The sequence below is a fragment of the Bactrocera tryoni genome, chromosome 4, assembly GCF_016617805.1.
Source record: "Bactrocera tryoni isolate S06 chromosome 4, CSIRO_BtryS06_freeze2, whole genome shotgun sequence".
NCBI lineage: Eukaryota > Metazoa > Arthropoda > Insecta > Diptera > Tephritidae > Bactrocera > Bactrocera tryoni.
Window position 1 is genome coordinate 23,059,438 of NC_052502.1, and position 23,397 is coordinate 23,082,834.

The 23,397-nt window shown below is 34.1% G+C and overlaps 2 protein-coding genes across 4 annotated transcripts in view; one reads left to right on the top strand and one right to left on the bottom strand.

Annotated features, from left to right (window-relative positions):
* LOC120774126 (high mobility group protein DSP1) overlaps nt 1-14,537 on the bottom strand; it is a 56,036-nt gene extending 41,499 nt beyond the window's left edge. The window contains exon 1 of one of the 2 annotated variants that reach the window (XM_040103497.1): nt 12,574-14,537. In XM_040103497.1, the coding sequence (XP_039959431.1) occupies nt 12,574-12,597 (24 nt within the window). In that variant the 5' untranslated portion in view covers nt 12,598-14,537. Of the gene's footprint in view, nt 1-10,575; nt 10,877-12,573 lie in introns of those variants that run through there. The other variant, XM_040103498.1, reaches the window with a different exon arrangement.
* Nucleotides 14,538-17,130: 2,593 nt separating this feature from the next.
* LOC120774127 lies at nt 17,131-23,375 on the top strand. Of its 2 annotated transcripts, none has more exons than XM_040103500.1 (5): nt 17,131-17,224; nt 21,688-22,003; nt 22,186-22,518; nt 22,582-22,883; nt 22,999-23,375. In XM_040103500.1, exons 1-5 carry the CDS (start codon nt 17,189-17,191, stop codon nt 23,200-23,202), a joined length of 1,191 nt encoding a protein of 396 aa, XP_039959434.1. In that variant the 5' UTR covers nt 17,131-17,188; the 3' UTR covers nt 23,203-23,375. The 2 variants fall into 2 exon arrangements, with proteins under 2 accessions (XP_039959434.1, XP_039959433.1); XM_040103499.1 differs by lacking the exon at nt 17,131-17,224 and adding an exon at nt 18,623-18,874.
* The last annotated feature ends 22 nt before the right edge of the window (nt 23,376-23,397 follow it).

The following is a 23,397-nucleotide window of genomic DNA, read 5'->3' on the forward strand; positions in this document are numbered from 1 at the left end:
ATTTTCGTAGATACATATTTATTAGTACGAGATTCTCCCGTCTTTGCTTGGTTAAATGAGATTGTTTTACATAAAAAAATTTTAAACCTTTAAAACTTACAAATCAATTAAAACCACCACAATATAATATTAAAATTCTGTACAAACTTGGTTTGTAAATTTTTAACACTGCTTACTTTTATTAAAGTTATAGAATTTCTTGCGAAAGATTTAGCAGATATTTTCACAAAATTTTACACGCGGCGCGCTTAAACGTGAAATGTGTGGTGAGTGAACGAACCACGAACAAGCTAGTAAAGTGTATGTGCAGTAGAAACAGGCAAGAAAAAATTCATCAGATACGAGGAGGAGGAGGACGTTCACAATAGCAACAACAAAAAGAGGCTACAATGACGATCCGCCATTTAGCATGAAGCGAAGCGGTGTTCGCATTCACGGTCGTGTGGTTGGTTGGTTAGTCGGCGTCGTTTCTCGCGCTTTCATTACGACCGACCGCCGTTGTTATTATTGCCTTTTGACTTGTCTTCGCAACGGCTGCAAACGAATGCGGCTATAAAACATAGTGGGATTTTGTTAGTGCTTCTACTTCTGTTAACTTACATGTAAATATACATATATTCATGTGAACGCGTACATGTCCTATGATGTGTTGATGCGCTCGAAACGTGTTTTGCGCGCTTTTTCGTTAGCCGCGTTCTTTTGCACATTTTTCTCTGCCAATCGTCTGAACTTGTGGACTTTTTTTTCTGAACCAAATATTTTGTAGGCCCTATGCTTTATCTTCTTATTTCTGAATAATTACTTTCATTAATATTATAGAAAAAAATATTAGTTTTGAGTGTTCAATAGAAACATCAGTTTTTGATAACAACTGTCAATTGCCAAATGCAATTATGTACATAAGTATGTAGACAACTGCTACCGAAAATAATAATGTTAAATTAGTTTTTTCGTTCACAATGAAGATACAAGGAATGTGAATAAATGTCAAAAATAAAGGATACATGTGAAAACAGAAGAAATTGCGAATAACATGAAATTAATTAATATATTGATGAATATAAAATATTATCCAAAATAATACTAATTTAAATAAGCTGTTTAGGATAACATGTTATATAGCAACCGATAGACATTGCTTAACATACATATATGTACTTGTAAACATTGAGTGCAACTATTAACAGCCAACTTTATATTTTAAATTTATGCACACATCAACTTTGTAATCGGTGTGAACATATTTCCACATGAAAATGGACTTGCACAAAAATTTCGCCTGTCCTATCCGACAATCAAAAATTATAAACACAAAAACATAGCACCCATTCTATAATTGTAGCCGGTACGTTCCTTGACTTTGCCTTTTTATTTGCACAATTCAATAATGCAAAAGAAAAAATATTTTTTTCTTTGAGAGTTGATTGAATGTGAGCACCATGAGCTAAAATCTACACGAAAGCAGGCGACAAACACCTTTGACAACGCTAGCATTAACCACGACGAAATCCGAACAGAGAACGACAGTCAAGCCAGACCAAACGACAGACATAAGAATCGACGACGACTCTGTGCATGTTGGCTTGCAGCATTGAAAAAGGTGACATAAAAGTATACAGATACATAGATATTTTGTTAGCAGACGGAAGAAAAATTCTAAAGAATGTTGGCGTTGTTATTATTCACAATGTTTTTGTCATATTTTTAAGCTATTTTAGCGGCGTTGAAATAAGTCTCCACCTCCACCTCTTTTTTCATTGCAGTGGAAATTTTTCGTATTCCTCCAAAAGTTTTTTCAAAAGCGCTTTCTACTGTAAATACAACATACATACAGACACCAAAAAAAAGAAGTATTTTTGCTTTAATTCACAATTGTAACTGCGGCAAAGCGAACTCTCTTGACGTCCTTGTATCACTTCACAATTTAATGCTTTGTAGGGTATTGTCTTTACTTTGGCAAATTCAACGTTGCTGCCTACTTACGTTCCAAGAATTGCTTTATGCTTATACATTTGTTCTCTACTACACTAGCCCTTGGCCACTAATACGTTTGCCTGCGTCGCTTACTACAATTGAATGGCAAAGGCAAAGCACAAGTAATCCGCTGCTGTTGCTGCCTTTGCTTTACCCATATCTACGGCAGCCCGTCGCCCTTTGCCAACGATATACTATTCGTACATTGATACATACATACCTACGTACATGTGTAGATACTACTTGCACATTTGCACAGCAATACCAGCGTGACTCTACCCAAAACGAGCAGGCGACAGCATTCATTCGTTAATTTTACAGTACCGAAGCCACGACGATGGCGGCGCTTATCATATGTAGATATATACAGTGGTGGTCAAAACATTTGCAACCAAAATCAAATATTTGTTTCTACCATTTTTTTTGTTGCTAAAGTAATTTTTGTGTTCTTTGTTTTTCTCTTTTTCCGAGCTTTAGTTATTGTATTTGTTAAATATGTACTGTTAAAAATGTTATTTTTAACCTATAACAAAAACAAAGCAATATTCTAGTGGAAAATATGAAATGCAAGTATTCAAAACATTCGCAACTGAGATTTGCTGTATTTTTATTTTATTTTGCTACTTGAAAAAAAGCAAGTTATAACGGTAATCGAATTCCACATAATTAGTGGAACTTCATGCGTTTTTATTTTACTAAGAGTTTGGATTCAGTCTTTCGCGTGTTTTTCCGTGTTTTGTGATCTTTGTAATATTTTCGGTTGAAAATGGGAGTCAATAAATACAGTTCGGACTTTAAAGCAAAAATAAAAGAAGATTTTAGAAATGGACTTTCGCAAAAAAAAATATCGTTAAAATATTCCATACATAAATCAACGATTTGCCGTGTTATTCGGACTGAGAACATCCACACAGTTCACAGAGGAGGTAGGCCTCGTGCTACAACCGTAAGAGAAGACCGGCAAATAAAAAAATTCTTTACAAAATACCCCAAAGCAGTTCCAAGAGAAGCTAAATCCGAAGTTCAACTCGACGTCAGTCTCTCCACTATTAAAAGACGGGCCTTGGAGTTTGGTCTGCGTAGTTACAGATGTACGAAAAAGCCATTTGTGTCTGCAAAAAATAGAAAAGATAGGTTGAGATTTGCTCGATCACACTTAAATTGGACTAAGCAGAAATGGAACTCAATTTTATGGTCAGATGAATCCAAATTCAACCTCCGAAGCTCAGACAGCAAAGCTTATATTCGGCGTCCGCGAGGTGAAAAATATCACCCAAGGTACACAACTGCTACAGTAAAGCACGGAGGGCGTAATATTAAGGTGTGGGGGTGCTTTTCCGGTAATGTTATTGGTTAAATTCATAGTATTACTGACACGATGACAGCTGTAAATTATAGGGACATTTTAACTAATGCCATGCTGTCGTTTGCCGTTTGGGAAATGCCACTTTTATGGACTTTTCAACACGATAACGACCCTAAGCACACGTTTAGGCTCGTAAAATCATGGTTAGAGGAAAATCATATAAAAATTATGGTATGACCGGCACAGTCTCCCGATCTCAACCCGATTGAGAATATGTGGATGATGGTTAAACGCAAAATAGACAGTGAAATATTCCGGAATGGTGATGAACTTTTCGCCAGATTGGAAAGGGAGGGAAAGAGATCCCTTACAGTTACATTGAAAGTGCTGAAGTTATTAAAAATAATGGCTATGCAACTAAATATTGAAAAAACTTTAGAATATTTTTAGAATACTTAAAAGTTGCAAATGTTTTGAACCCATGAATTTTGACTTTGGTTTATTTAATGCCTTTTTACCGTTATAAGCAAATGAATTAATGTTTCAGTTTTTATGATTATTTGTATAAACAAGACCTACAATAAAAAAATATATATAGATAAAGGAATACTTTATCAAAAGTTAAAAAAAATGTTTTAAAATAAAATAATCATTCTGGTTGCAAATGTTTTGACCACCACTGTATGTACATATATATATACGGCAACAGCATAGCGAGCAAAAGAACGAACGATGAACCAACCATCCGACCCTATCTTTCTGCAAACACATGTGTATGAGGATGAACACACATTCTTACTTATGGAAATACATGAAAGTCCATTAAGGTGGGCCATTAATATACACATAACAGAATATTGATAAGATGAAGAATAGAATATAAATATCTGAAGGTTTGAAACATTAAACGTAAATAATTTTGAAAAGTTTAGCACCCATGTCATGATCAAGATAGCTATGATCTGCACATCTTACGGAGATTCTGTATGTTTACGGCTTCTTGCTAAAATCGTGTGGGTTGATCTGAGAGCTTAATAAAAGCGAGTGGCAAATGAATACCACAAAATTTTTAAAATAGCTTTTAAGCACTACTAATTTCAATTTAGAAACATCTAATTCTTTAAATATTTTAAAGCGATAAAAAAGAGGAACCCTAATTTAAAATATTAAGGTGCGGGAAAGCGAATAAATTTTATGTACGTATACGAACACATACCAGCAACAATTTGCCACCAAGAAGACAGGCAGCAAGCGGTTGGGCGAAACGCTCAGTGACTCAATTATAAGCGATGAAAATTCCTATACCCCATACACGGAAGTAGAGAAATTATAGGTCAATATTGATAAATGATAAAAAAAAAGAAAAAGAAATAACCAAAAAATATTTTTTGAAAAAATCTATATTGCGAATTTAAATCTTAAAACCTACGTTGATATATGTACATACATATAGACAGTATGTCAGAACACGCACACATATGTATGTATGTACATATGTTCAGGGATATTTAACAAGAAAAGGGTATAAGTAGCAACAACAAAATACACGTAGAACAGAAGACAAAATGCAACGACCGACGAACAAGAATCGACTATCCATCCACTAAACGAATTTATACGAAGAAGAAGCGTTGTCTGGATGCAACATGCCTTGTGGAATGCTGTCGTGTGCCACAGGGTGGTCAAATATTTTCATGAAAGAGAGAAATGGCAGTAATAAAGGATACAAAAAAAAGAAATAAATGCATTGAGCTAAACGTCATTTAAGTTTGAAAAATATGTTAGCAACAAAAAAATTAAAAAATTGGTTGTAAACGTTGTGCATTGGTATAGCAGTAAACCTTTTTATTATATTATATCTGCATACATACAGTTGTTATCGCTATCTGTCATAAGCCTTATAATTTTTATTGTGAATATATCAAAGTCAAAACTATCATTGATTGATTATTTTGGTAATACCTACATGCATATGTATGTATGTAAATATGGATGGATATACAGAATTGAGAGGGTATGTGCGCTTTTTTTATCGGTATTTTCGATATAACAGATATGCATGCACATAGTTATGTACATAAGTACATATTCATATGTATGTATGTCTGCGAAATTTGTCAGATTTAAAAATAGTAATTACATAAGTATGTACATATGTATGTACTACCAACCATTCTTGATTTCTGCCACTAATTAGAGCATGGAGCAATAAATGACAAGATTATGTATGGGAAATAGCAAATAATTGAAGAACTCATCAAAAATGTTTAATCTTAAAAATATAAGGATTTAAAGAATCTGCCACAAAAAACGTAGTAAACATTGGTATTAAAACATAAAAATTTTGTAATTGGAGTAGATTACAAAAACACGCATTCTATCATTCAGAGCGGACACAAGCAGGTTTACAAAAATTTAAAATTTCTTTAAGAACCAATCTATAGGTTGTGAAAAATGTCAAAAAAAATAGCATCCATAAATAAATACCATCATATGTACGTATGTTAAAGTAATTTTACTTTTGCATTACACTGTAAGACAGGTAGACCTACGAAAGACGCTTTCTTAAATAAACACTGATCAGAAAAAACCACAGTACTCGACAGCAAATGCTCTTCAATATTCTCGTGAAAATAGCCACACTCTTACTCTCTAGCTGCTGGGCAACCTTTTAAATAACCTCTCCAATAAGTATTCTCTTCACTTCTCTTCAAAAGCAAACGAAAAATTAGGAAATGCTCTTAGGTAGTGTTGTTAAACGCCGTATACAAATAAATTAGACCCAACAAAAACAAATACAGTGCTACCACAGTGTTGGTTTCTGCCGTATCAACTTATATTGTTTGCTTGAAGTGTCATTTGAAAAACTTACCGTCAGTCAATGACTGCCTAGCACAAGAGAGAGAGACAAGCAGAACATTTATATTTAATGCTTGAGTACATATTGTTTTTATGATGTTAGCGTTAACAGCAACATTTAGCGAACACCTAAACAAAACACATTAGCATCGATTCGGAGACGACGATTAGGGAGTGGGACGTTGTTGAAGTGCTGCTATCTCCCATCAAACCAATGATGGTACACATTTGTGCCGGTGTCAAACCGGCTGAGTGCCTACCGCTTGGTATTATCAGCACAACACAGCAATCTTATTGAGTTAAAAAATTTCCCGCCAATTTTTTCAACAAAATAAACGACAACGTCGTCGACGACAGCGACGTCGTTAGCGAAGCAATGTTCACGGCAACGTCAGAGACAATCGAAAAGGCTGAACTGATATGAGTAGGGCAGCGGCATATGCTAACCAGTGTGACTAGACGACATGTGTGTGTAAATGATTGAAGCAGGCGTTAATTCAAAGGGAAGAGAAAATATAAGAAAGAAGTAAAAAAAATTTACACATTTTTCTATTTGTGTCCGCTGGTGTTGTTGTTATTGTTGATTATGTTCATTCACATGATACTAATCAGTTTTTTTGCCATCGATACATCGTTGCTGTTGTTTAATTGCCGGTTCATATACTTATATTTACTTGTATAAATATATTCACACATATGTATATTGTGCAAAATGAAGGCAACCTTAGATGAGTATTGACGGCATTGGACGTTTTACTACTTATACGAAAATCTGCTCAATTTATTTAAGTATTTTTATTTTTAGATAATTACTAGAAAAATTAATAAAAAAATATTCGTAAAATCTAAAAAAGACTTCAAAGCAAGATCTTGGGCGATATAAGTATGTATATTTATAATGTTATTTTTAAAGTTTAAAATAAAATAATCTTTAAGGTTCTCCACCAACTCATTTAAATTCGTTTCGCTTAATCAGCAAACTCTTTCATGCCGGAAAAATTCGTAACAATGCTTCCTCGTGTTTTGTTTCTTTAAACGTGCTTTCTATTGTTTATCATACTTAAAAAGCGCGCGAATATTAAGCTACCATCAGCTAATATCGGGTGATTTTTTAAGAGCTTGATAACTTTTTAAAAAAAAAAAACGCATAAAATTTGCAAAATCTCATCGGTTCTTTATTTGAAACGTTAGATTGGTTCATGACATTTACTTTTTGAAGATAATTTCATTTAAATGTTGACCGCGGCTGCGTCTTAGGTGGTCCATTCGGAAAGTCCAATTTTGGGCAACTTTTTGGAGCATTTCGGCCGGAATAGCCCGAATTTCTTCGGAAATGTTGTCTTCCAAAGCTGGAATAGTTGCTGGCTTATTTCTGTAGACTTTAGACTTGACGTAGCCCCACAAAAAATAGTCTAAAGGCGTTAAATCGCATGATCTTGGTGGCCAACTTACGGGTCCATTTCTTGAGATGAATTGTTCTCCGAAGTTTTCCCTCAAAATGGCCATAGAATCGCGAGCTGTGTGGCATGTAGCGCCATCTTGTTGAAACCACATGTCAACCAAGTTCAGTTCTTCCATTTTTGGCAACAAAAAGTTTGTTAGCATCGAACGATAGCGATCGCCATTCACCGTAACGTTGCGTCCAACAGCATCTTTGAAAAAATACGGTCCAATGATTCCACCAGCGTACAAACCACACCAAACAGTGCATTTTTCGGGATGCATGGGCAGTTGGCCACCAAGATCATGCGATTTAACGCCTTTAGACTATTTTTTGTGGGGCTACGTCAAGTCTAAAGTCTACAGAAATAAGCCAGCAACTATTCCAGCTTTGGAAGACAACATATCCGAAGAAATTCGGGCTATTCCGGCCGAAATGCTCGAAAAAGTTGCCCAAAATTGGACTTTCCGAATGGACCACCTAAGACGCAGCCGCGGTCAACATTTAAATGAAATTATCTTCAAAAAGTAAATGTCATGAACCAATCTAACGTTTCAAATAAAGAACCGATGAGATTTTGCAAATTTTATGCGTTTTTTTTTTAAAAAAAAGTTATCAAGCTCTTAAAAAATCACCCGATATATTTTTTTCAGCAAACCGCATATGTGAATGCGCGCGTAAATTCATACAATAACCTAAATCAAAAGTTGCTCTCTGTTTTCATTTCGAAAACCCGACACAACCTATTGGCAACATTATAGATAGACATGAGCAAGTCATAACGGCAACACTATTTTTGCTGAGCACATGTAATTATTAATAGTTCGGCCACCATGGATACTTCAATGTATCTTTTTAACTCTTACCCATCGCTCTTAGCAAATGAGCATTGCAGAGAGTTGTATATAGTCATTATATAGTAGAGAGGAGAACATGAGAGAGCCTGTCTATATACCGATAAATATAAGGAGAGTACAAAAATTAGCGCATTCAAATAAAATGGTGGCATAATGCTAATCGAATAGAACGAGACAGCATGTTATGAGGAGAGCACAAGGTATAGCGATTAACGAAAGAAACGAGGCTAAAAAAAGGTAAAGTGAAACGAAACGAGTCGCAGGCAGTAAAAAATATATACACAATTGTATGTACAAATATATATATATCTACATATGTCATATATATATATATATGATGGTATACCAGTCATTTTAGCTTTTGCATTATACTGTACTTTGTTATATGGATGGAAAAATTCGTGTAAACTATAGGAGGCGAAGGAGGGGAACGACGAGTGCGGACAAATTGTTAATAAATTTGCTTATTGCAGTATTGCTGTTGCTTGTTGTGTTAAAATTGCAAAATTCACATAATTTGATGCATATTAGAATGTATTGTTAAGCTTATATATGTACATACATATGTGAGAATTAGTAGCTTTAATCGATAGTTTGTAGAAGGCGAAAGGAAGGCAGGGAATACGGTGTATACTAGACAAGTGAGTACCAGTTTAGCTGGCTGCAAATAGAAATTAATGTCATAGAAAGTGCATTAATGCAAATAAATAAATGCAATGCATGCAAATATTATAGGCTGCAGTGAGGAGGGCAGATGTGCGGACATATGCCCGAACGATGAATCAAAACGTTACGCAATTTAAATAAGTTTACTACATTTTGCGCGTCTCGATAATAAAATTTGATGAGTCATTGAGGCAACTATTTACAAACACAATAAAATACTTAGTGTATTTATTTTATTTGCACTATTTTATTAATGAATAGAAAGAAAAAGCTTTTTGCAAAAGGAAACTATAGACGTTCGGTTGCATATTTGTATTTACAATGTAATCATTTTTATAAATATTGTTTTTTTTTTTTAATATTTTGCTATGTAAAGGCACTATTTTTACATTTAAATGACATTAACACATATGGTCTACATATCAAGTAGCAGCACGGAATTTGTTATTGTTTCTTGGGTAATTAAGTTATTAACATATTTCGTGTTCAATATTTCTTTTGCTATTGATTTCAAGAATTGGAATTTCGCGACTCCACCGAAATAGCACCAATTCGAGTTTATAATCAAGTTTACAATCAATCCATTAGTATATTTAGCTGAATTTTACCCAATAAAATATGAACTCACTCAAATAACACTGTCGAATTAGAATTAAGAAGAGCAATTTACCCAGAGAATGTATGCATAAAATTAAGATTTATATCTCCGAAAAGAAAATATAATTAAAAAAACACAAAAATCTATAGGGCGCCGTGAAGACAATGTATTTAGGTTGGACAAATGTTATTAGGTTAGTGACTTTTGCCACCAAAAATTTTAAATATTTATTGATGCATTGCACACAAAATTTTCATTAAAACGGGATTTAAAATATTGACAAAAATATCAATAATAATTCAAAATGTATTTAATTAGTCACTTATGCTACTTGAATTTCCGCCACTATACTCGTATCAATTAAGTATTTAAGGAACACAGCACAGTGTATATAGAATACTTCATGTTTCCTAAAATCACTTAGAATACCGCTTTGATTTGATTTATTCGTTTTTTATGCACTTTATTAAAGATGGTAAGTCATTTTTAATTATTATTTAAAACACCGCAATTTTAACTTTATTTTCGGGTTTTTGTAACGCAACACAGCATGTATTAATATTCAACTTTTAATCATTCACATTTTATCCAATTAGCATTAATTAATTATATATTGCGTTGAATTTGTTATATAGTTTTCTTGCACACCGAAATGTCAGAGCACAGCTACGTGGGGAAATATTGTATAGGTACATACTATTTATAATTTATAAACGAACTACAAACCAATAAATATAATCAAACTAAAAATACTACATAAAAAACAAAAAATAACTTCAAAGTAAATAATAAAAAACAAAAAAAATATATAAAACAAAAGTAAAGTTGGTGGCGAATTAATTGTTGTCATTGCACCAGCGCGAAGATCACACACCTTTCTCATTAGCGCTAGTCGTTCAGTTGCATTGATTGATTAATTTATATTTACAAACATACATAAATGTATACATATGTAAATAATATTTAACTAAGAAATGTCGTATATAAGATATCAAAATGATAGCACACGGTATCATCTTATACCATCGCGTGGTATCTAAGTTATTCGATATGTTATGTGAAAAATATGATAAGATGAACGATTATCTGCGACGCGATTAGTAGATGTGACGTTGCTACTTTCATTTACGCGAAACTTTGCGCGATTCCACAAGCCTACCACTACCACCAGCTGAGAGCGTCAGCTAACCGAAACCGAAAACCTGTCAATTCAATCAGCAAACTCTAAAGTTTCTAATAAGTGCAAAACTCAGCAAATAATGCAAAATAAAAACACCTCAGCCATATAGTCAAATAATGCCAACGAAAACCGCAAACAGTGTAAAAATCTCTACATCTGAATACATATGCATACACATAGATTTGTGGACAACCGTATATATTGTAATTTTTCACATGCGAATTTTACAATTTGTTCGGCGATGTGCGTGCGCCGCGGTCGCTGCGCTGTCATGGCGCACCCCGGCTGATCGCAATATTGCAGTCACACAGTCATAAATGCAGTCATAGAAAGGTAGGCAGACAGACAGACGCGTCTGTTGCAAATATGTGTGATAATTTAACCGTCGTCTCGGCAAAACGTAAACACTTTAACCCCCACCATTATCCCCTTCTTAAAACACATACTTCTGTAGCATGTGATTCTATTGGTATTGATTGATTTGTTATGGCATTATTGTTTATTTTATAATTTCAATAAAATTCTGTAATTAGTAATTGTAAATAAAATTACATAGGTACATATGTATGTATATATTTCTGAACGTGCGTAAAGAACAAAGGAACCTTTTTCCGAATAACGTTTCCTAAATAGTGGAGAACTATTAATAAATAAGTAACACGAGATTTGCTTTACTAAGCAGTTACTTGGTTTAAATGTATTTAAAAACTATATTTTATTAAAATTAACCTCTTTTCATCAAAGTAAGGTACATGTTATGAAAGTTCTGCTTTAATGTTAGGTACTTCATTTGACTCCCTAGTCATATAGCGTATTTGTGTAATTCCACCATAATGATAATCAATTATTGAAATTTATTTCCTTAAAATCGCCCGTTTTCAAACCGAGAAGCCAGTCTTCCATACTACTTAACACAAATTTTAAAAAAAGTTGTGGACAAAACAATGTGCAAATAAACTGTCGCAAATAACTCCTACATTAAAAATATGTATAAAAAAAACATTTACCGGCTTAATATACATTGTTTATGCATATGATTAACAGCAATAAATACTAATGTACACTTATCTAACGTCGGCGTACAACGAATAGAGGGCGGACAACGCTAACCGGAAACATGGTTAAGTTAATTCTCAGGAGGCATAGCGTCCATCGGTTCCGAACCGTATCAATCAATATGCGTATATGAATACATATTGTTCACTTGAGCGCTTTCGATTTCTCCGATTGACATTCTCAATTTCGATTGATGTCGCGACGCGTGCACTAATGACTGCTAACAGTCGCGTTGAATTCGGCGGAATAATGATATTATTGCAGGCGCGATAATGATGCTTTCTCGGATAGCGTGAACAACATTGTAGGTGCTGATTTGATAACGATAAGAGTCGTGTCAGCATTGCATTATAAGTAGGAGGGCTGAGGCCAAGAATGTAACATACTTATGTACACATATGCATGTAAGCGCTATAAATTCCATATTCATATACGGTCATAATGAAACATATGTATTAAAACCGAGACGCGACAATGCGCCGCGATGCGCAATACAACAAAACATCAGCGAGTTCACCAACGAAGACGTCAACGACAACAAAATCATCGCACCAAATCAAATAAAAATCAAAACAAAACGAACAACAAAAAAAGATCCATACACCAAAAACTCGTATAAAATAAATAAAAATTTACCTGAATCTGATGAAAGTGCTCCATACTGCAACTATGTGTTGTGTTGTTGTTTTGCTGCTGCTGCTGCTTTACTGCGTCACTATAGTTGTTACTGCTGCTGCTGTAGTCGTTATTATTACTGTTGTTGTTGTTGCTGTCGCTGTTTCCTATGTTGCTGCTGCTAGCTGTAATAAGGCTTTAGCTCTATACACAAATGCTATGGCTATACTTTATTTAGGCGTTTACGTTGCGTTGTTCAACAATGTGCCGCCGTTCGCCACTCCACGTATTATAAAATTATACAATACCAACAATGTATTCGAATGCTGCTGATGCCGCTTGCTTGCTTGCACAGCGCACGAAGAATAAAAATGTCTCTCCTCTCACTCCTTTGTACGCTCTCACACACTACTTTCGTTGTGCGTCTACTACCAACACTCGTGATAGATATATATTATATAGGGGGATCGCTTAGGGGAAATATTCGCGCGCGCGACGACCCTCTTTTTTCACTCCTTTGCACAGTTCTTTTACAAACACTACACCAAATCGCTTTATGCAATCACACACAAAACCACTTATTTGTTTTTACGCATATAAAATGCGTCTCTACTTTTAGTCTTCTCAACAATTTGTGCGACCAAAAAGGAAAAACCACAGGCACTCACTGTTCACTTGCTTTACTTTGTACACCCGTTCGCCCCGTCGTACAAAAATGATATATCAAAGTTTCCTCTTCAACACTCTACTTCCCTTCATGAATGCTTCACGTAGTTACACTCTCTCACCCTCTCTCTTCGCGTTTCAATACTCACAAATTCCAACAAGCGTTCGCACATACATATAAAGAATTGCTCCGATACTCAGTTGGTATGCGCTGTTTTTTTTTATTTTTGTTTTCGCTATACGCTTGTTTCGTTTCGCCTATAGTTTGTAGCTCAAGATGTAGAGCTCTATGCACCGATTCTGTAATAGCAGCAATGCTCGTTACTATGACTCTATACTGTGGGTACAGCTTTGCCCCTGATCTATAGCATGTATTGTGTATAATGTCGTTTCGTATAACCAGCCGTTACGTTACTCCTCTATAGCTGGCTCTGCTGCTGCTGTGTTCGCTGCTGCTACTGTACACTTCACTTCTATCCGCATATGCAATCGCTTATGGTCGTATTCCGCTGCGTCGTCGTATTTCTCACACGAGTATCGACGTCGTAGCCCCGTGGTCCGTATAGCCGTTGTATATTGTATTTTTATATTGTAGAGTCGACGACGTCTATAGCTGACTGCTATGGCGTTGCTGCTTCTGCTACTTTGCAATGCTATTCAGGCAATCTCGCTTATATTTTTGCTTCGCGCTGAATTGCTTGTTGTGAATTGTATAATCTCCAACAAATGCGCTGCCGCTTGCTTTGCTTTTACTGTGCCGTAGTCTTGTATACTGTGTATGGGCTGAGCTGATAGTCCAACCGTTTACCGTGTGCTTGCTTGCTTGCTATAGCTCTATAGTGAATTCAATGCTTGTCGCTTCAGCTATATTGAAAATATAACACAATACACACAGAGCGTCGTATACCAACAACGAATGAACGTATGAATGCTATGGCAATTGCCTTTGCAAAGGCTATTGAATTCAATTCGGATAGTGGCTATATGCCCGTCGATGCCCGTTTGACGATGCTTCTACTCTTCTATCTGTATTGTTTACAAAAACAAAAAACAATGCTCTCCCTCTCTGCGGCGCTCTTGTATTATAACCATACTCTTACCATAATTTAAATGTGCTCTCACTAGGCAAGTAAATACGTTACACATTGGGTATATGACACATGTGGCGTTAGTATGTGTGTTATATGCCTTAATAGCTTATATGCTTTATACTATTTGTTGTTGGATGGTACAATTTGTTACTGTTTTTTAGTATATTTTGTTGCCTTTCGTAACTTCAACGCTGCTGCTGTTGTACATATATGCCTTTTGCCATAAAAGAGGCAAGAGCGCGCCAAATTTCAGTTTTTTTCTATCCCAAAGCGACCATACTAGTATGTATGTAAATTTGTAAGTATATGGCCGACTGCCTGCAATTTCAAATACTATAGTAAATATATGTACATATACACATCTTCAACATGCTGAATTCGTTCCTATTCATTCGCACTCGCATCAGATCTTGGCTGGTCGTTTACTTCGTCAGACTACTATCTACTATTAAAATTGAACCGGACTAGTCCTAGGTTGGTAGAATTTTGTATTTTAGGACTATTTGTTTACGGCACGAAAAGTTAATCTGTCGATTTTTTGTTAATCTAGATATTCTTATTATGTTGTTTATCGCTTTTGTCCTTCTACGATGCACCATCTCATTAATTTTATCCTGTTCCCAAATTTAACTGCTACACATAAAAAGAAATCTGAAGAGATTGAGGTTTAAAAGAGAAATTCACACAAAGAACTAACTTAAATTGGTGTAGAAGTATAGACAGACTATAATACAAATGATATAAATAAAATAAAACATGAAAATTTTGTTAAAAGTCGAAGTCAAATTTGATCAGCTCAGTGCTAATTTATTGTTGCTGTTTATATGTTTTTCAAATAGACGAGGTGAAGAGCGCGCCAAATTTCAGCATTTTTTCTTCGCAAGCCCACTATACTTATGTGATACATACATACATACAATATGTTGAATTCGTTCTTATTCATTCGTACACGTTTCAGATATTTTTGTTTGCTTTCTGCTTCATATTATGTGCTAAATTGCTGAGTTCAACAAAATATGAGGCGTACTGTAGGGGGATCACTTGGAGATACTAAGTATGTGTATATTAGTGACGACCGATATTACGATTTTTCAATATCTGTGATTTCAGTGTTTGCTATTTTTATCTCACTGTGATTTTAGATTTCTATAGCGATCGCTTAAATATGAAAATATTTGCACTATATATTTATTTTTTAAATTCGCCAGGTAAGCTTTCAAATTTGGTTTTAACAATAAATAAAATTAAAAACGTAATTCAATTAAAATAAATAATTCCATTAGCAGTTTCAACTTCTGATTACTTCTTAAAATGTCTGAACTTATTTAACTAAGATATGTTTTTTCAAATTTGAATTTAAGTCTCATCATCTATGTATGTTGTAAGAAATATATTTTCAGATCTGTATGAGAGATGTCTAGAGTACTTCAGTAGGGGGTTCATTTACTTATGGTAAGATACCCTTTCACGGTGCACCACTGTCCTCACTCAAGTGGTTAAATATAAATAGGGTCCTGCAATAATGCATTTTACATGCGGAAAGAGTATAAACTATTCCCTATACATATAGTATAAAGTTCTTTATAGTTTTTCCCTGATTAAGACATGTTTCCCTATAATCATTATCTGTTTTCTCACCACAACCCTGAACATAGCCAACTTAAGGTAAAAAGTTTTGTTAACTGAACAATACTCCAAATCAGCATAATTAAATTGTAGAGTTACAAATTATACAACCCATTATTTGCTATTTATTTATTAATCGGACTGCCAAAAAAACAACATTTCCCGTATTTTTATACAAATCTTTCTTAACGCCTTTGAAATAGGCTCGTTTTAAGCATGCTAATGCTCACTCAATCCAATTTCCCATAAATTTGTTATTAGCCTAGTTTTTCCGGTTTATGCTAATTTTTGTAGCGCCATTCGCTAGATTATTTAACAGTTGTAACGTCATATTTATAAACCCACATCCCGTAATTAGTAATAGTATGTTTGATGAATGTAGGGTCCAACCTACGACGCCAGACAAACATCTCGCATCATCAACATTCAGCTGCCAAACATACACTAATTAACTTTTCTATAGAGTTTTGTACTAAACTGGGGGCGAAAAATTCATCAGTTTGATTTGCGCGCGCAGTTTAAACGCACCAGTCCGAATCATTTTTGATCATATGGTAGTATACGCGTATAAGAATGCGTCATTGGACTCCCCCTTAAAATTTTTCCTCACCATTCCTTTCATTTCTGCTAAAAAATATTTTTCTATTTACATCAAACCCACATACATACATATGTATTTGCTGAATCTTTCACACTAAAAATTCCGATTATACTCATGCTTTCTCGCTTACCCTTTATATATATTGAAGTTGTGAGTTTGTTCGTATTCTCTTAGGGCCCCTTCTGCAATTTTATAACACATTATTGAACGAATGAGACGCGAGAGTTAAGAGAAGACATATCTGTATTGAGTTTATTGAGAGTAAAGCCGATGCAAACCGAGTAGTTCAAACGCGACGTACAAAATTCACATAATGGCCGCTTGTTGTCGGCTTTGTTTAAATGGCGTTGACTGTGCTGCCAACCTTTGTCAGCCACCACTGCATACGGCGCTATTATTATCGTCATAAAAATTCTCACGCAGCTGTGGCCTTATGAATGTTTGTTGTTGTTGGCATTTCTTGCATGAGTTTGGTTGTTGAGAACATGGTTATTTGTAAAATAGTAGAAATACAAAATAAAGTATCTGTGTTTTGCCTGATTATTTCAGATTTCCGTACTTAATTTAAAATATACACCGCTGCGGTTAGGTTCGTCAGCAGCGCGAAATCAGTCGTCGCTGTGAATGCGACAAATTAGCAAGGAAAATTCGCATGCACATGTGGTCGCATTTGCATGCGTCGACAGGTGTATGTGTGTATTTGAATTTGAGTACCAGTCATATTAGAAATTTAAGCCAACAAAGTGCAAACTAGATGGATAATGTGCATGGATTTTTAGAAACAATTCATATACCTACAAAACTAAAATAAAATTGTAGAGTTTTTGTATAAAAAACACAATATTATAATAGTGGGAGAAAAAGTTATTCTGTGGTTATGTTAACGTTTTTTAACCTCGCAGACTGTACTTGACCGTTGTTTGGCTTCGCGTTTATTGTTTTTTTTTCTTGTATTCTGCGATCTTATGTCTTAGTTTTTGTCCGGCAGCGCTAAAACATTCATATACGAAAACTACGCGGTGTAGTAGGTATATGTGTATGCCCATATACTTTGTATATATTATGTAAATATGTGTACATATGGACGTATGCGTATTGCCTATATGCAATGTATTTTAGACTGTGTCACACAAGGGATCGTTTGTCGCCCAAATGTCGATGAAAGACGAAGGGAAAGAGCACGAACGTGCTCGGGTAGCGTTTTCTCCTGTCGTGGGCCTGTGGTATGGCCGCCAAGATTGAGCGATTTAAAACCCCCCGGAAAGTCTCTTGTCTGGACTGTAATATTACATTATACACCCTTTGTGACCACAAATACGCTTTGACTGCAAATTTAAATTGTTGTAGGTGGTTTCTATTAACTATTTGTTCTAGCACATCAGTTGACAATTTAATTTCAACTTCGATATATTAATAAAAAAAATTTTAAGTATAAATAAAATCAGAATAAATACTTTAAATTATTTGTCGAAATAAAAAATAGTAACTATATTAGATTTTATTATGTATGTAGTATACATATATTATCATCAGCGAAAAGTATGTGGTTGAAATATGTACATACATATATGAGAAATGTATAGTTGACCTTGGAGAGCGGAGAAATGTGCATTGAACTGATACAAAAAATATATACATACATACATATAATAGAAATAGTTACCGCAACCTGATTCATAACCAGTTAAGAAATCTCAATAATTTCATGTAAGCAAAATCACAGAAAGGATCCCTTGAGATACGGATGTGCTGTAATTGTTGTATCCGTCTATTTTTATACACACTTCTCAATTTGAAAGAAAACAAATTTAATCCGAAAAAGCTAGCAAAAAGCCCCTTTCCGACTATTTATGTACCTCTTTTAACATTTCTGACATTTATTACTTTACAATAAAAGATCGTATATGCATATGTATTGTTAACGACGAATTATGAATTAAAGTAATAATTTATTTAAATGGCTGGAAAATTTTTATATATTTCTATGCTGGTGACGTCATAGCCATAGTATTACTAGCGCTCCTGTTTTTTTACTTACTTGGCAATACCGTTTTCGTTTTGACAGCGATGACATTTTAAAACGTAGAAAATAAAATAAAGAGGAATCGGAAAGAATACTCATTTCTTTTCGTTGTGCGTAGAGTTTCGAAGAAAATTGCCTTCATTGATTTTTTGAGTTACATCGTGGTTATTTCGGTGATTTTGTACTTCCATAGTGAAATTACAAAAATATAAAAATACATTTGATAGTGTCAGAATAACAAAAACACTAGTTGAAAATATGAATCGGTCACGTCGGCCACCCCAAAAGAGGAATTTTGTTTCTGGCGGAATATATGTAAGTAATTCATTCCTATTTTTGTAAAGATGTATATTTTTCAAGTTATGTGTATCTATCTTTCAATCGATTATCCAATTTATACAAAAAATATTATTGTGTACTGAAAATCTTTATAAAGGTAGAAAAATTTTATGTTTATGTGTATCTCTCTTTAATTGAGTAATCAATTTATACGAAATATTTTTGTGTATACTCAAAACGTCTAAAAAAATGAGGATATAGTCCTGAAATTGAGAATTTCTTCTAGTTATGAAATTGTATTATTGGGTATATGAAATCGTACATACAACTATTTTCATACAATATTAATCCTGATTTTCCAAGCAAGAACTTTCTGTAAAAAATCTATTATTTATATACATACTATGTATGTACATAGTATGTATGTATGTATGACTCAAAATCTGTTGTTTGCGTATTTGCGGCATGTTGTGTAATTTATATATAAACGGGCTTGGACAGGTGTTTCGCGAAACGCTTTCGGAGAATACGTCTGTTTAATTTGCTTATGGGGGCATTCTGGTCTAGAAGCATGAATTTCAGGTAATTTTTAAAGTGTCGTAAAAAAAAGGCAATTAATATTTTTACTATCCATTATTTTATTAGTTATTTGTTAATTTTAGAAGAGTACAGAAAAAAATTAAAAACTAAAAAGAGTAAAAAATTTCAAAAATTATGAGCTGACGAAGTGGGAGGTCTCTAAAAATTTCCACGTGACCATACCCATGATTTCAACCCTCCTAGTTATCTGAAACCAAAAAAAAAGATTATTAATCTAGAATAATGTCGCAATGGCCGGAACTATGGAAAATTGGGAAACAATTTTTTTCACAAAATGGCGACTGCCTGAAAAAAAGTTTTTTTTGGGATCACTTTTTCTGACTATTTCGAATTTTTTAAAAATAATAAAAATTTGGGGATGGGGCTAGTTCCAACCATAGACAAGCCTATAAAGAAGACTCTATAAAAATTTCAAGTAAATCGGTCCAGTAGAACCTGAGAAATCGTGGGTATCGTTCCGAAAAAGTCAGTTTTGAGAAAAACGCGTTTAAAGTTTTGGAGACAATTCTAGTGAACACGGACGCCACGTCACAAAATCGGCTCGAAAATAAGTCGAATTTTGAAAAATCCTTCCAAGGTAATATTTTTGAAAGTCTAAACTTTCAAGATATGCAAAAAAAATCGATTTTTTCAAAATCCTAGATAAGAATACCCCTTTATGAGAACTTAACTTTTATGGCATACCTTTTCAAAAAGGTCCATTTCTATTCCTTTTATTTTTTCGATGCGTGCAAATTTCACCCACAATTATTGATTAAAATAACTAAAGTTGTTTAGCTTGCAATATAAAAGCTATTGACTTTTTGACAACATTTGTTATTTTGTATAAGCCCTATTTTTATATAGACTAACTATTTAAGTAAAGGTATTTATTTACAAATGTATATACATTTATAAGTATCTACAAAAAATATTAAGTCTTATTTGTATAAGAATTGTATATTTTTGAGAATACCAGCACCAAATTAACAAAATTTTACATTGGGTTAACTTATTCATTATTTTATTTCTTTATAATTTGCAGTGGCAAAGGTTGGTAACTGTTTAGTGCCCTGTATAATAGATTTGTTTGCAATAATTTTTAAAACGACTCTAATCCGATTGCAGACTTGTCATAACCGCAATCGTTTGCACAATTTTAGCTATCAATTTTATAAATTGAATGTATTAATTGCGTGTACGGTGCGTAGGAAAAAGCTATGACAAGCAAACATTCTTGTAATGGTAGACATTCGGGATTATTGCGTTTTACAAGCTGTTGGAAATGAGTCTATTTGATTTCTTAAATATTAGTTTTGTATATCATAGTTATGTACATTTACTTCGCTGTAAACTCAAACGAATATACCATAGGGCGTAGATTAGAGTAAACGCTACAACTAGGAATATTTGTTTTTGTCTCATACTCTTTATAGTGACAATTTGTCCTATAGATGCAATGAAATCGTTGTAGTTACATTTGTAAATTACACATTTGATTTAGAATTAATCAAGCCTCCATTCGGTGTGTACACATTTTACATTTTTATAATCACAAATGTCGAAAAAAACGTAGTACTGCCATAAGTGTAGTTACCAGTTAAAAAAAAATAAAATGTGTAGGCATTCGTTAGGGTTATGATTTTTTCTTAAGAACAAATACATATGTGTACATATAAATAATAAACATATGTGAAAATACATATTATACATATATGTAGGTTTAATCATGAATCGCATACAATGATTGAATGCAATGGTATCAATTCCGATTGATCTCTATATTCGTTTATTGTGTGTACTACAATCAGCAGTTGTTAACGCATTGAGTATTTTATAATCACATTGTTAACTAAGATAATTAATGCGTTTTAGCTGTTAAATTGAGTAGGTGCAATTGTAGTTGAAAATTTCGTTTGAGCAGTGGTTGTAGGAATGTCCATAGCTATTGCTAAACTAAGGTTTTTGAGTTTGCAATGCCAATCGAATGCGATGCCAGCATGAATCCATTAACAACGAGCCAAAAACGTGGTTGCTCTGCAATGGATTGATTTAATCAGCAATACGAGACACGAAGTGATCAACCAGAAATGGAATGTGATAAGAAGTGCACGTTATTGTGGTTTGGTTTGTAAAACGCATTTGGTATTTGCAATAAATGTGTAAGAAATTGATTTTTTGTTGAAAATACAAATTTTGTTTAAGAAAAACCATATTTATTTCTACATCAAGTAATAATTTATTTTTTCAAATCTAAAATCAATGTTTAGGATCCGCGACAATCATATATTGATCAACAAGGAAATCAAGGCTCACCATATCAAAGACGCCAAAATCAAAATTATGACAATAAAACTAACCGGAATGAAAAAACGCAACAAGAGCAGCAAGAAAATAAGGCACAAGAGCAGCAGAGATATGAGAATACACAACCGCCGCCATTAGAGCCACCCCCACAACCACCACAAATGGAAGAAGATCCAGCAGAAGAAGAAGAAGATGTCAAAGTGGAAGATTCTGGCTTATACGATGAAAGTGGAAAATTGCAGTACAAAAATATTTTCCGTACGCGCAAGAAGTCTTCCGGTATGCATTATAATTTATTATTTTTATCGATATACAATTACACCTATATATTTTATATCCTTTTATGCTATAAGAAATGTACGTGCGAATTGTATTATAGCTTCAGTGCTGCCGAAGTTAACGTTTTTTCTTGTTCATATTTCTTACTTTTATTGCAAGTATTTTTTTCCTCTACTACACAGTGCGTGCCAAGGAGAAGAAAATACGTCAAAATCGTCAACTGCGCAAAACATTAATTCCCAAGAATGCTTTGATGGTTCTGAATGAGGTCGTTGGCTTGACAATTAGCGAATTTACTATTACCACTGCTTCAGGTGGTGGATTTGTAGCTGTTGTTACGGTTAATGATAAACAATATGAAGGCAAAGGTCATTCTAAGATAGCTGCTAAAAATAGTGCCAGCGAGAAAGCATTACGCGATTATGTGTTGGAGAAAATGCGTGAAAAGCCACGATTGCGTAAGAGCTCAGTTAATAATGATGAGTCTGTGGAAATGGCCGTTGATGCTCCCAATGGTAAGAGAAAAAGTATTATATAATTATTAGAAAACGATATTCACAACAATGTGTTTGATTTAGAAACTGTCAGCGAGAATGGAGAAGATGGACAGCAGGATAATTCTGGCACATCAGCGTTAATCGATGATGTACCTATGGTCAATTTGGCTTCATTTGCTATTTTTAAACTGTTTACTGAATGGGAGAACGAGGGTTATGTTGTACCCGAATTGCGTGTTGCTCATCCGCCGCAAACAGGTTCTGGCAACGACAGCACCAATGGAGATGGAAACCCTCAATTTAAGCCACCAAAGGCGGCACCAATTCGCTCTGAATTGCCAAGCAATTGGGAATCAATTCATCCTTCTACTTTACTCTGTATGGTAAGTGAAAATGTTGTTAATTTCTGCTGAATATATAATTTTGAGATGTTCTACTTAAAAGAATGAAGATATTGAATTTTGAAAACCATTAAACGAAATTCTTTTTATAATTCAGATGCGTCCAGGATTGCAGTATCGCGAAATTGGTACAGTAGGCGACCCACCAAATGTATTACAGCGCATGGGCGTTACTGTTGACGAAGTGGACTATGAAAGCTCTGGTCGTTCTAAGAAAACTGCTCGCCGCAATGTGGCCGTTTGTGTGCTTAATGAGTTGTTCGGTACCAATTTCGTCAAGGAGCCACCATTTGAAGAATAAATAAATAAAATTCTTTACTTATGTTAGTATTGAACATATTTACAATAGTAGACTTCAAATCCTAACCAATTTTCAAACTTCAATATAGAAATTAGATTTTACTGCAGAATTACTGAATTTTACAAATAATAAAAAAAGTCATTTGGAATAATGATGATCCTTTCTATTATATATTCGTAATAGTTTTCTTAAACT

Excerpts from the sequence above, each read along its gene's own strand:
- LOC120774127 (XM_040103499.1), top strand. The coding sequence starts at position 18,818 with ATGAATCGGTCACGTCGGCCACCCCAAAAGAGGAATTTTGTTTCTGGC. Across the intron at positions 18,875-21,687 it reads TTGTTTCTGGCGGAATATAT|GATCCGCGACAATCATATAT; the intron begins GTAAGTAATTCA and ends ATCAATGTTTAG. Across the intron at positions 22,884-22,998 it reads CTTCTACTTTACTCTGTATG|ATGCGTCCAGGATTGCAGTA; the intron begins GTAAGTGAAAAT and ends TTTATAATTCAG.